The 13,621-nt window shown below is 43.6% G+C and overlaps 1 protein-coding gene across 4 annotated transcripts in view; it reads right to left on the bottom strand.

Moving 5' to 3' along the window:
- The window catches only part of RTN4 (reticulon 4), a 48,401-nt gene that overhangs the window by 11,857 nt on the left and 22,923 nt on the right, over window positions 1-13,621 (bottom strand). For 2 of the 4 annotated variants that reach the window (XM_030489278.1, XM_030489277.1), the window contains one exon: window positions 292-499. In XM_030489278.1, coding sequence (XP_030345138.1) covers window positions 292-499 — 208 coding nt within the window. Of the gene's footprint in view, window positions 1-291; window positions 500-4,428; window positions 4,754-8,655; window positions 10,807-13,621 lie in introns of those variants that run through there. The other 2 variants (XM_030489279.1, XM_030489280.1) reach the window with 2 other exon arrangements.

The raw sequence follows: 13,621 nt of genomic DNA, 5'->3' as shown, positions 1-13,621 counted from the left end.
TATATTAGTCCATTAGATTGAAGTATTTAGGGGTTTTTTTTATGTAACTTAAGCTACTCCAGCATTCCCAAGGAAATCCTGGGTACCAAGCACACAGTTCTTTTTCTTTACCACTGCGTATGCCTGCTGAGGAAAACTGAAAGAGGAAAAGTCATAGGCTGAGCATTTTCCAGTACACATAATATACGTTATTATGCAACATATTACAGCATGTCATCCCCCTGCTCCTAACAGCACCAATACTGCTCCCCAAAACAGCACGCTTTTTGTTAATGGAAGGAAGACTCTCACCTGAACGGGTGGCCTTCATCAGACTTCTGGATTGCCTGGATAACTCCCTTGTATATCCTAAAGCTGATCGTCACCGAAAGCAGGGCCAAGGCAATGTAAGCTGTCACGCTCACGATGCTGAACACTGTTAATGAGAGCAGCAGGAACAAGCTGGCACCAAACACCACTCCTGTCTTCTTAATGTCTCGCCAGTAAAGGAGGTCAACAACTAGAATTTAAAGAAGGTAAGAAATTAGAACAAGAAACCTTTTGCATCCACATGAAACAGTAAAACACGATTCACTTGACTGCTGAGACTCATCAAGAATGGAATTTGCCATCTCACTGTCACACCAGAGCTGAAATGACAACTAGGAATGGGTTATTTTAGCACTGGTTCTGCACTGGACTTCAGATGATTGGGATTACTGTTATTAGGATTACCTCCAATGTAATTGCTGAAGTTTAAGAACAACTCTGCCCTTAAGCAATGTCAGAATTAATCTCTTTGACTACTCTGCTGTGTTCTGCACCAGAACCACGGCAGTTTCTGCTTCATTTCATTCTATTTTTGTGCCTTTCGTGGAAGTCACTCACTGAGATTGAGTCCAATTCCCTGTTCGGACAAATGACAAGATACTAACAGATCTCTAAGCCATTATATCTTTGTAAGTCTGGTAGAGGCAAAGGCACTGCTCAAAACCTATTAACAGTTCATTTTGTTTCCTTTTGACCAAAGACATTCCCATTCGAGTGTATAGTGTTGATTATGGGATGACAGACTGAGCCATCCAGAGGGAATAATCTCACTGCAATTTCAATCCAGACTAAATCTGCTGCACTCCAAGGCAAAACGCTTCATTTGTAAACCAAGCTTAACTTCTTCCTTAATCAACCCTCATGACAGCACACAATATTGTGCCATTTCTAGCATCACTGTTTAAACTACACTCTTGCCCAGGTCATAGGTAATGGTTTAATGCACCCCCTGCACATTTGTTTGCCTTGAGGTGCTGCTGCATCTGGTCGATTACCCCACTGCACTCATGAGCTCTGGCAAACATCCTTCTCCATTGCCAAATACAGAACTGGGCAGGGGCATCTCGTCTGGTTTTACACTTCATGGGGAGACACACAGTAAAACTCACGCTTCATCATTTCTGCTTCCACAGCTGACCAGATTTTCACAAGCACAAATTCCTCTTCTGCATCAAAACTGCTTCTGAACAGCAATAATGTGTTAGCTGCAGAACTTGACATACGTTACAGTAAATTACTGCTACACCACAGGGTTAGTAATCCCATCTAACCCTAAACATCACCAAAGTTAACCGTAAAGTAGCACATCACAATTCGGAACATACTCTTATTCTGAATGACTGTATGAGAAAATTAAATAATCTGTTATTGCTTGCAGAATGAAAATGTGGTAATGCACCAGCATTAAATACTCAGTAGCCTCTGTAGGGCAAAGTCTGCATAATCCCTTTGTAGGTACAATGTGAAAATGCCACTGGGGCTATGGTGCAATTTCACAGTGTTTCAGAAGCTGGAGTCCTTTCCTAATGATTTCCTTAGGGAAAATGTACTGAGCAGCAGGCGCTGGAAAGATGAGAACCTGGTCAGAAACCTCAAGCTGCCATTTTCATATTGTCCTGGTTTTGGCTGGGATAGCGTTAGTTTTCCTCCTCATAGCTGGCACAGTGCTACTTGGATTTAGGATGAGAATGCTGCTGATACGCACTGATGGTTTAGCTGTTGCTTACCCTGATCATGGACTTCTCAGTCTCATGCTCTGCCAGTGAGGAGGGGCACAAGAAGCTGGGAGGGAGCAGAGACAGGACAGCTGACCTGAATTAGCCAAAGGAGTATTTCATCCAACAGCACGTCATGCCCAGTATAGAAACTGGGGAAGTTGGCTGGGAGCTGTGGATCACTGCTCAGGTCAAGCTGGGCATCACTCAGTGGATGGTGAACAACTGTGTTGTACATCGCTCATCTGTCTTATGTTTTAGTCCTCTCTCTTTTCATCTCCCTTTTCATTACAATTATTACTATATTTTATTTCAATTATTAAACTGTTCTTATCTCCACCCACAGGTCTTATCTTATTTCCCTCCAATTCTCCTTTATCACAATCCAATACTGCTGTGGGAGGAGCAAGCCCCAGCGCTCCACCACCCTCAGTCCCACTGCTTTCCCCTGCCTGGTTTTCTGTCTGCTGCTGACAACTGCTGCCCCCAAAAAGTAGAATCAAAACAAAGCAGCAGCCAGATCAGATTCTGGCTGTGGTTCCCCACGTGACTCCAGCAATATATGGGGTGAGAGATAGAGCAGCCAGCTGAAGGAGGTGACCCTCCTGCTCCAATAGCACCAATCTAAAGTCCTTGTCACATGGAGGCCCAACCTACCCGTGCACTCTGCTGACCTGTTACTCTGCTGGGTCTTGTCATGTTACAGAGCTGCTGTTCTCCCTGTCAAACCAATGAAGCTCTAAGCAAGACAACTTTAATGTCTGCAAAAATCAAACAAAAAAATCAAGCCATTGTAAAATTCCTTTCGTATGGGCTATAATCCCTGAATTTAACATTTTATTTGGTTTCTTTGGCTTTGCTTCTAACCACTATAAGTGTCTATTAGTGTCTCTGTGCACCTTACTTGAAGCAAGTTTAGCAGCAAAAAGGAGCTTATGAACCAAATTGTGAGCTTGACCTAAAAATTGCTGTAAACTGTAAACCTAAATTGAGCTGCTAGTATCTACAACACTGAAGGGAGGGTGTCAAAACCATAGTGCAAAAAAAAGAATTGGTGGCTTTTATGCTCCTAGATCATGCAAGAAATCTTTGAAAAACCTCGTTTCTTCCTATTTGCTGCAAATACTGAAACTATATTTAGTTTTAAACGCTGCAATTTGAGCATCCATAGGGTGATATTTGGGTGCTGCTCCTGTATCGTGTGACATGCTAGGCATGAGCCCCCACTCCTCTCCGTTTGCAGATACCTTTAGTTGGATAAAAGAACTCTCTAACTCCTCTCTAACCCAGTTTTGCAGCCTCTCCACTGCTATAAGGGTCCTACTGCTTCACAGGAAATCACCTACTACAAGCAGGAAGGCATTGTACCTGCACCCAAGTATAAGGAAGGTAAAGACAATCATTCACCTGTATCACAGTTTCCAAGATAGGAGAAACAAAGGTAAATGGCTGTAATTAAAGCACGCACAAATGGCCTCCAGTGACCCATCTTCAGCCTTTTGTTCTCAGTTATCAACACGAAAAACCCCCAAGCTGGGAGCCCCCAGACCAGAGTTAAACTGCACATAGAAGCACTTCTCAGTGCCTCCCCTCCCCACCAAACCAGCCTCAGCTTAACGACACCCAGATCTGGTTTCATTGTGAATTCCTCCAAGGGAAAGTCAGTGACAAGTCACTGAAAAACCAAGGTGTAGTTTTAAAGAGAGCAATGAAAATGATTTATAAATGAGGAAAGTGATTTATAAACCCCAATCGATCAGAAACAGGTATGTGCATTTCTTTGTAAAGGAAAAATGAAGATTAGAAGCGTTACTAGGAGCAGCTTTCTGGCTTTAAACACACAAGATATTCACAGCAGATCAAAAACAACAAAGCAGAAAAACACCCCCCTCCACACCCCAATTCTCAGGAATTGGTGCCAAGCAGCCTCCTTCCTCCTGGAAACAGCTTTAACCTTCATTTTATACCACCCGAACTACAATCTCCTACATTTAAAGCAAGTACCCCAGGCCTATTCTGAAGCAAGAACAGCTGCCTACATTTGGTAAGCACGAACTGTCACTTGGCACGTCTAAAAATAGCTCTGCTAGCATCCGTGCCTTACATGCACAACTCATCCCATTACATTTCGCTTTTAAAGCGAGTGCCGCGACAGCTTTATCGCCGTATTCATTGTATTTTAAAGCCTTTTCTTTCTATTTCACAGACATTTCGGTTAAAACCCACCAGTCCGTATCGTGACAAAATGACAACAAGTGGCTGGATAGACTTAACTTGAGAACGCTCTTTATAAATAGCGGAACCAAGCACCCCTCACTCTTATTGAGGCAGGGATTGAAAGGTTCCAGACTGAAAGCAAGTTTCGCTGACGGCTATTAGAGAAAAGGAAGGAAAAGGGACTGACCCATTCTGGCCTCCATCTTGAGCAGCCTGCATGCAGCAGCCCGTGCCCAGCGTCTCCCCGCGCTGTTCCACTTCCTGCAGGGCACGCAGAGGTCGGTGCCTCTACGCAACCGCAGCCAAGCCAGACCCCGCCAATGGCGCCGCGGCCGCCGGCGCGGCTTCACCCGCACGCAGCCGGGCTCTGCGGGGAAAGGCGCTCTCGGCCCCACTGAAAGGCTGCTGGTGAGGGTTAACACGGTACATGGCAACGGTGAGGTTCACACACGGGGAACAACGGCTGCTAAACGGGAACCTCTGTGTGGGGTGGAAGGTAAGGAGGAATCTTTACGTTCTGCAAATAAAGAGAGAGTGGAAACGCAAGAAAGAGGCTTTTCTGGGTTGGTTTAACAAGGGGCAGCACTGTGCTAACGCAGAAGGGGTGAGAAAGGGCAGCTTTCACTCTGTAAAGTGCACAGTCACAACTGTCACGGCAGCACAGTGGAGGCTTATTGATTAACTCCAGCCCAGCATAAACCAGTACACAAGCACAAATCCCTGTTGATTTCTGTCTAGAGAAGCATTTTCCACTTTACATTAAATAAACTTCCTATTTACACCTGCAGTGATGTCCAGGGTTTCCACTGATCTTCCATACACCGTATCTAACAAGCATTTTCCACTTGACACTAAAAAACCTATTTAGACATGACAGTCATGTCCAGGGTTTCCACTGATGTTTTACACAGATCAGTGTAAGGCAAGAGCTGACACTTGCAGCTTCACATTCAAAGCCTGGCCCAGCCTCATGTGGATCAACCAGACCAAGGCCAAGGCCAAGCCCAAGGAGACACCACCAACCCATCAAGTGGTCAGTCTGCAAAGCACAAACACCATTAGCATGCTGGGGCCTGACATTTTCCAGATTTCCTACATTTTCAAGTTTTCCTACATCAGAATGACCATTTAAAATCACAGTTGACATAGAATCCCAGCCTGGTTTGTGTTGGAAGGGACCTTAAAGCTCATCCAGTTCCAACCCCCTGCCACGGGCAGGGACACCTTCCACTAGAGCAAGTTGCTCCAAGCCCCTGTGTCCAGCCTGGCCTTGAACACTGCCAGGGATGGAGCACCCTAAGCAGGAGCAGTCACAGACTGAGCCACAAAATTCCAGCCTCCTTTCACCCTGATGAGCCGTGCTGGGAGCCAGTTTGGTGCTTGTCTGCCCCACTGCCAGTCAGTAACAACAGAACAATGCCAGGCTGGTGAACCCGGGGGGTTACAGTACAACCGCACGTGGTGCCACGCACATGGAGCTGACTTCAACCAACAGAGCCTTCCCTGTCCTCGGGACAGATGTTACACAGGGGTGGCACAGCCAGTGGGAATGATGGGTTGGTCTAACCACAGCCCAAAGGCCAGAAAACAAGTCGGCATCGCGCACGTTCCAGAGCTGGCACATTCTGCCCCACAGTCCGTGGCGAGGAAAAGCGATACAGATTTCACAAGGGCAGGCTAGAGTGAAAACAAAGTCCCACGCTACCAAATTGTCCCCCCAAAATTCAAATCCTACTTATATATCAATATATTGATGTATCTATAACTAACTATAAATTAATAATAAGCCAAACCAGTATTTTTCTTTCCATTTCCACTTAAATCACATACCCGTGCATGTGTGCACAATGTACAAACATGGACAATCATTCCAAAGCCTTGGCTACTCATGATAATGCAACCTTTTCCTCTATTTAACTAATCTGAACCAGAATTCGGATAGATTTTCAGCACGTTAATATAAGTAACAGTCATCCTGGGATAGCCTGGGAGTACAGCTGTGGTGTTTACCCTGCCCTTAGCATTATTCACCCATTAAAACCTGATAATTCATTAGGTATTTAATAAATAAATGTTTCATTTTAGTACCAATCACTCCATGGGGGCCTGCCTTTAAAAGTGCTAAAAATAAAAGCCATCCCAGGGTAAACCTATTTCATCCTGGCTATCCAGATGCTCAATACCACAGGTATTAAATCAATACCACAGGTATTAAATCAATACCACAGGTTGTACCACCTTCATTATGCTGGTTCCTCAACAACTGTGGCTGTTAAGCACAAGAAACACACTTACCAAAACTAGGTTTAGGATTATATTAATTACAAAGTGGTGCTTTAGCTGGAAGGTTTGGGTATGAACCATACTTTTGGCTCTTCTCTGGCTTTAGATTTGATCATAACATTTTTTGAAGGTTATTTTTTAGCGTGCGAAGAAGCATGTTGCAATATTTGCTTCTATATTTATTTTGGGGCGAGTGTAATCAGTCCCTGAACTTTACCCATCATCTTCCATGCCACTGGAGCCTGACCTGATGAAGGAACAACACATGAAACAAAGCATCTTCGTCTCGTTATAAACAAATGCTACCACAAACCACAGCAAACCAGGCTGCAAGAACAGTTGCAAAAGAAGAACCAGGCTCTTCTGCTTCCCAGAAAACCACCTTCTCCTTCTTCTTGCTCTGCTTCCATTTTCTTTTGCACCGTACCAATACAAGTTAAATTATAATTAAACCTAAAGGCAGCAGGGACTTCTTGGAGGGAGAAATAGGCACTGAACCAGCTTCCTCCACCTAAGGGGATGCCACTATGTAAAAACAAAGTGGGGAAAGAGGAATTTGAAACTGCCCGAAGCAGTTTTACCAGCACAATATACGTACACAGGACCGGTTTAGGTTTGCTTTGTTCATGTGATGACAGCTCCATTACACACCAGTCAGGTCCTCGCTCTGTACAGCGGCCAAGAGCACAGACCCCCTGGCACCAGCCCAGCTCGCTCTGCTTAGTGTATTCCCCCCATGTGTGCCATACAGGCGTGCTCATCACTGGAAATTCATTCATTTTAAACCAGGAGAAGATTCCATTATTCCCAAAGCCTCTAATTCCAGGCTCAGAAACGTCTGCTTTCAGTCGCAGTGAGGGACAGGCCACCACCAGCCCTTGGGTTGCAAAACAAAGCCTGAAAATTGGGCCGGAATACCCAAAGGAAAATTTCCTTTTCAATTTTTACAGAATCCTTCTGACCTCCCCCTTTTCTTTCTGTTTTTTCCTTCTCTTTTTTTCCCCAACCCCAGGAATTTCAGGCCTGACATAAGCAGTGCTGAACCTTTAAACCAGTTACACACCCAGAACCTATTGCTAAACACTGCAGAATATTTTCTTCCTAATATTTTACAGCCCTTTCATTAAAGATTAGCACTTTAAGAAACTGTTTTCAAGAGGGGTGAAGTTCTTCCCCCTTGCAGGGCTTTTTTGCTGCATGTTTAGGTTCTGATAGAACATTCCATGGATTCTAGAGAGCCGGCAATCTTGTCCAAGGGGAAAACAGACATAGATTTTTAACAACAGTTATAAAAGAAGAGGAAAACTTCACATGTAACAAGCATGACAGGGCCCTTTAAGAGATATTTAAGTAGCCAGAGATGATTAAATTTTTTTAAAGCTTGTCTTGCTGATAAAGTATGACGATTGCATATTCAAATCAGGCTTAAACCCTTACACCCTGAGCACTAATATAATGATCCACAGAGATTTACACCCGCCATCTCCCATTGGCGGCTCCAGGAACAAAGGTCAGAACCACATTCATTTAAGGTTAGCTACTTATTTACCTAAACCAATCTGATATTATGGCTGTGAGATCTGAAAAATCAGACTCAGTTTTACCTAGAATCTAACAGAATTATGAAAAATCCAAAGCAAATGTGAGTACAATCCAAACAGTGTTAAAGAGAAGAACCCACCCCCCCACCCTGCTCTAGTCTGCATAAGATTTCTCCTCATAAAATAGTTAAACCACATGAACTGCAGGCATTATATTCTTTCAGGTTAATAGTTAGCACTGTAAAAATATTAATAGTCTAGGAATTTCAAAGGAACATCAAGTAAATTGAGGCTACGCTGGTATTCGTGCAGTGCATACCAAAACAAGCTGTGCCATAATACGCTCTTGTAGGGCTGAAAAAGATCTGCAGTGTCACACAAGCTATTTCACCTACATAAATAATTTATCCTTCTGCATTGCTCATATTTACCCGTTTTAACCTACAGCTTTTTTCTGCAAACAGCACAGATCTTCCACCCTCGGATACATTTCACAATCTCACACACACGCCACAAACCCCATTTGCTAACAACAACCCGCAGCATCTTTAGTGTTAAAAAATGAAAGGAAAGAAAGGTGAAAGAAATACCCTTATCCTTCCAGCTGCTCGGCTGACTGTCCATCTCTCCACAAAGGCTCTACCCTCCAGCTGTGGTTATCAATTATGCATTCCAAGAGGGCAGCTGCAGGAGAAGGGATCCGCAGCCCGGGATGGGAAGCATGGGCTTGCGCGTCTGCAGTGCGCGGCTGCACTGGTGCTGCAGGAGGCCGGTCAGCTGACGGGGTGTGGAGCACGACTGACGCAGTGCGAGCTCTCTCCCGGCTCCTCATGCTCCAATGCAATCCCTGCCCCGTGCAGCCATTTGCTGCTTCCCTGCGTGCCGACGGAGCAGGGAGAGACATGCGGCGGAGGGAGAAGGAAACCGGCACGGAGGGAGATGGCTTCTCCCTGCAGAGAGCCCATGCGCTGGGTTATTGCGCTGTCCATGCCATGGACAGGCTCAGCACAGGCTAACAGAAATACTGCCCTAAGAAGCTTTTCACAGTGGAGCTAAAAGTAGTCACCAGACAAGCTTTAGACACGTTGCTTTTCAAGCAGTGGTTAAACCACATTACAGACCTCCTCGATATAAGTCTTCCCCTCGCTTCCTTAAACAAACGCCTGACTGTCTGCGAGGCTAACAGAGACCTCTTTGTAACACACCTCTCCCTTTAAATAAAAAAGGCTTGAAGGAGGACAGAATAGGACCCCTTCTGTGCCTGTAACAAAAGCAAGAGGCTCGGGAAGAACACAAGAAGTCATTTTGCTGGTATCTTTAGTCCTTATGAAGCGCTCAGCCACATGTATTCATTAAATGGAGGCTTGAGAGGAACGGTTATCAAACCCTTTACACAATTCCTACAACCAAACACCTTCCCCTTTTTATTTTACCCTTTGCTGTCAGCTGCAGAAGTGACAATTTAACATTTCCTTCATTTAAATGAAAACAAGAACCTGAAAGTTTACACTACTAATGTATAGAAAGTAACATACAGGCATGAGACAAGCATAAACTAGAAACTCAAGCTGAAAGAGAAGAGCTGTAAGAACGATGTTGTCCTTATGTTTTATATCCTTGCTGAAAAGAACCTGACTGCTTTTCTGGTTTGGAGTCTGCTCTTAAGATCTGGGGATGATAAAGTAATGCTAAAAACTCCCCAGCACTGCTCCAAAGCCTCTTAAAAGTGTGATGGAGGTGGCTGGGATGGAGATCCTGATTCCGTACTTACACATTAGAACAGACAATCCTACATAAAGATACCACAAAGTTACCTGAAAACCCTGTTCTTCCTTCAACTACTACATAAATTTAAGGCCTCCTTTGACAGCAAAAGCAGTTACATAAATTTTTAACTTATACCATGATGTACATTTTCTTCACAATTTCAACAGGTAAATTAAAGCGCATTACTACAGGAGGGAAATGGGAAGTGTACATGCAAACATCAGTGCAAGAAAATCTGAAGAGTTGCACTATACAAAAAGTACAAAACACATCTGTAAACGTGCTTGTCTTTGAGCTGAAATTCTTAATATCAACTGGAAAGCACCAAAATCTGTTGTTCTCCCCCCACATTTGTTTGGATGACTGCACTCTCACTAAAATAGCCAAAGATTTGATGATTTCAGAAGGGTCTTTCCACTAATTACCCAATACACAATTAAAGTCTCTTCATTTCTTCTTCCTAGTCCTTATATTACATACTTAAAATAGTACATTTATGCAACCCGTTCCTGAGCAGACATTTTGTTGTAGCCACAGCAAATCGGCAGCACCCAGAGCATGGACAAACAAGCAGCCAACCGCATTACCACTCCCCATTCTCCCATCTTACACGAGCTACTAACTCCCTCCCCAGGAGTTTCTCCCTGCCCTCAAGATCCTCCTCTTCACTCAGTGTTCTCTCTTACCACTTCATGCAAACAATACCTAAAATGAAGTCTGGATCCCTCTGTACTCACATATCTTATTTCAGGCAGATACACCCTATTCTCCACTCTCTACTCCTTCCTCTCTAAACCAAGCACCAGCAGTGTCAACAAACTTTTGTGTAAGCTTTAGGGAAGTTGCATGCCTGTTTCTACACCAACATTTAAACAAACCGCATCCAACTAACAGGCTACGTGCAAGATGGTATTATCAACTCACCCAGACAGCTAAAACAGAGGCTATCAATTCTAAACATGTTCTTCCACGGAATGCACCTACATACAAAGGGCTGCATGCTTGAAGGGTGAGTATTTTACTCTCTGCATAGATACTAAATCACCCTGAGCAGGTGGACTGAGAAGCATTTCTGCACTGAAGAGTGTTCCAAACTTCCCAGAGGAGAGCTTTCTGGATGACCACCTAACTCTGCTCTCACCTGAAGCCTCATTCAATGCCAGCCACCTATCTGTGCCTCTGGGAAACTTGAAACATACCACAAAAGTTCCATTTTCTCCCTAATTCTGCCACTCTGCAAGTAACTTCCCAAAGGCCTTGCTCTGTTAGTGGCCTTAGCTTAGTTATACGTGTATTTGCAACATGAGAGCCCTAATGAAACACAGCAGGTCTAGGTCTTCCCTTCAGAAAAATTTCACTCAGGGTTAGTTGGGTTTGGGCTTTTCCTCACTCCTCCTACTCTGCAAATTCTCCACCCTGGAAAAGAAGTCTTCGTTTGTTAGTATTTACCTGGTACAGAAGAGAAAACCCAGACAAAGAATGTAAGAATACAATCAGAATAAATTAAATCAAGATTTTAGGTTGAATTACATGATATTTTACAAATAATCTGCTCCTGAAAGGAATTCCAGAGGCATTCCAAGGTATTTTTCCTCCCAGTGAAAACCAACAAAAACCAAACCCTTCCTGTCTGCTAATGGCTCTATTTAACTACAAATACAGAAACTAACAGAAAATAACCACATGATGTAAGGCTGCATTTCTAACTTCTTTTAAGCTTCACATACCTGCAATGACCTGGTTTGCTGTTACAGAATCACAAGGAGTATTTTATTTCTACCCCCATGATTTGGGACTAAAAAGGAAAGCTTCATCGTTAGTAACTACACAGCCACCTTCCCAAAGCACATTCCCCACTTGGAATTCACCTCTGAATTTGCTCTCTCAAGACAATCCAGGAAACGTAAGATATTAGTAAATAGCTGCATTCCTGTAATTCAATTAGAGTGCTCTGTAACATATGTAAAAACAAGACATCTGTAAACTCATGAATTTAATCTGAAATGAATGTCTACAGAGCCTGTTGTTCAAAATCATCATGAAACACGGGTGTTCTGTCAAACTGAGAGCCTTGTTGTTAAAGACCTCAGTATCAAACACTGCTGTAACACTCCAGGTGAATACAGTGAGAATTATACCGATAATGTGGTTATGCTTTGGTACACAACTCTACCATGGCCAGAGGTTTTGATTTTGGGGAAGGTTCCACAATATACTGTGATTTCATAATTCAATAAAATAAAATCCTGCATATCCTACCAATCAAAAAAAGATTTGGGAGAATTTATGATCTCTATCCAAAAGTAATGCATTATCAGTGAAGCAAGTCTGTGCAACAGAAGGGCTATGATGTGTATTTAGTTTTCAGTTCTAAGAATATTGATTTCAACATCCAGAGGTTCTCAAAACCCGGGTGCAATCCCCTGACAGGCCGAGGGTCCTTGAGTTACACTCCATTTACAAACACTAGATGGCAACAAAGCCCTTTCATGAGCATTCCTTAGCACACAACGCCTGCTGCACTGTGCTGGTACCAGCACAAGCCCTGGGAGAGGCTGGGGCTGCTTGGGCTGTGGCAACATCCACTCTGAAGTCACACCATAATATGCAGTATTTTTATGGAGGTCAGAAATGTGCGTTTGAAGTCTGGTGAGGATGAAGCAGCAGGATTATCTGCTTGGAAGCCAAATACAGCATGTACTGAGAAATGGGAGGGGGGAAAAAAGCATCACTGTACCCAAGACAGGAGAAATTGATGGTATTGCAGGGGGGTATTTGCTGTTAAATTGTTATAAATAGGAGTTGCTTACAAGGAGAGGTGTTTCTTTATAATTAACTACAGTTCTCAATTTGCTTTGGTTGGTTTGTTTTTTAAATCTGTGCAGCTATGAAATACAAGGTGTGCATGGTCTAATCCCACTGCAGAATAAAACAGGTTACCCAAGGCTCTGCCAGGCAGCATTAAACGAACCTCCTTCTGACCCAGGAAGCTGCTCAAAGCTTTATATTTGCTTTACTGGAGTTTTAAAAAGTAAAATGTGCAACCCCTTTAGAGGTTTTAGCTCCCTGTAGTTCACTGGGACTGGTGGAAGTTCCACCCTGAGGTACACACAGGCACGTTGGCACTTAGGTTAGCTATCAAAAAATAGCACTGTTAGGTAAGCATTCAAGAACCTTAATTTAAGTGCAGCCGTAAGGCAGTTCAGATTAATGTTTCAACAAGCACCAGACATACATCAAGCCCCCTGATTCCAGAAGTCTTATGGCACAGTAAGATCTGTTTTCAGTTCCACTGATGGGAAGAGGGAAAAACTCAAAACACCCCCCCACACACAATAAAGGTAAGACTCAGAAGGGCAAACACATGCACAGATCCACTTCTTGGCCTTGTGATGAATTACTCCTCCTTTCCAAGTGTGGAAGACCAGTGTATGTGTTAGTTCTTTGATTGCTACTTTTAAATTGTGCTTAAAGTAGAGTGGTATTAAAAGCAGATGACTGATTGTGTTCACAGCTTGTCATTACACTCTTCAGGCAGGCCTCAGAAGTCCTGTTCTGTATTATAGAGTACAGAAGAAGTGAGCAAAAAAGTCAACAGCACAGACTGGGGAGAAAAATCTAGGACAAATGGGCCATGGTTTTGGGTTAGTATTCTCATCTCTTTAGCTTTGAGTAAGTGTTTCTCCAGAAACAACAGTTTTCCTTTCCAAACAACACAGCACATGAAGAATTAACACTGCAGCTGCTTTCCAGTGATTCCAACACTGACAGACTGCAGACAGTGCCCCA

Source organism: Strigops habroptila, chromosome 6 (assembly GCF_004027225.2).
Source record: "Strigops habroptila isolate Jane chromosome 6, bStrHab1.2.pri, whole genome shotgun sequence".
Lineage (NCBI taxonomy): Eukaryota > Metazoa > Chordata > Aves > Psittaciformes > Psittacidae > Strigops > Strigops habroptila.
This window is presented reverse-complemented; position numbering and strand designations above follow the sequence as displayed.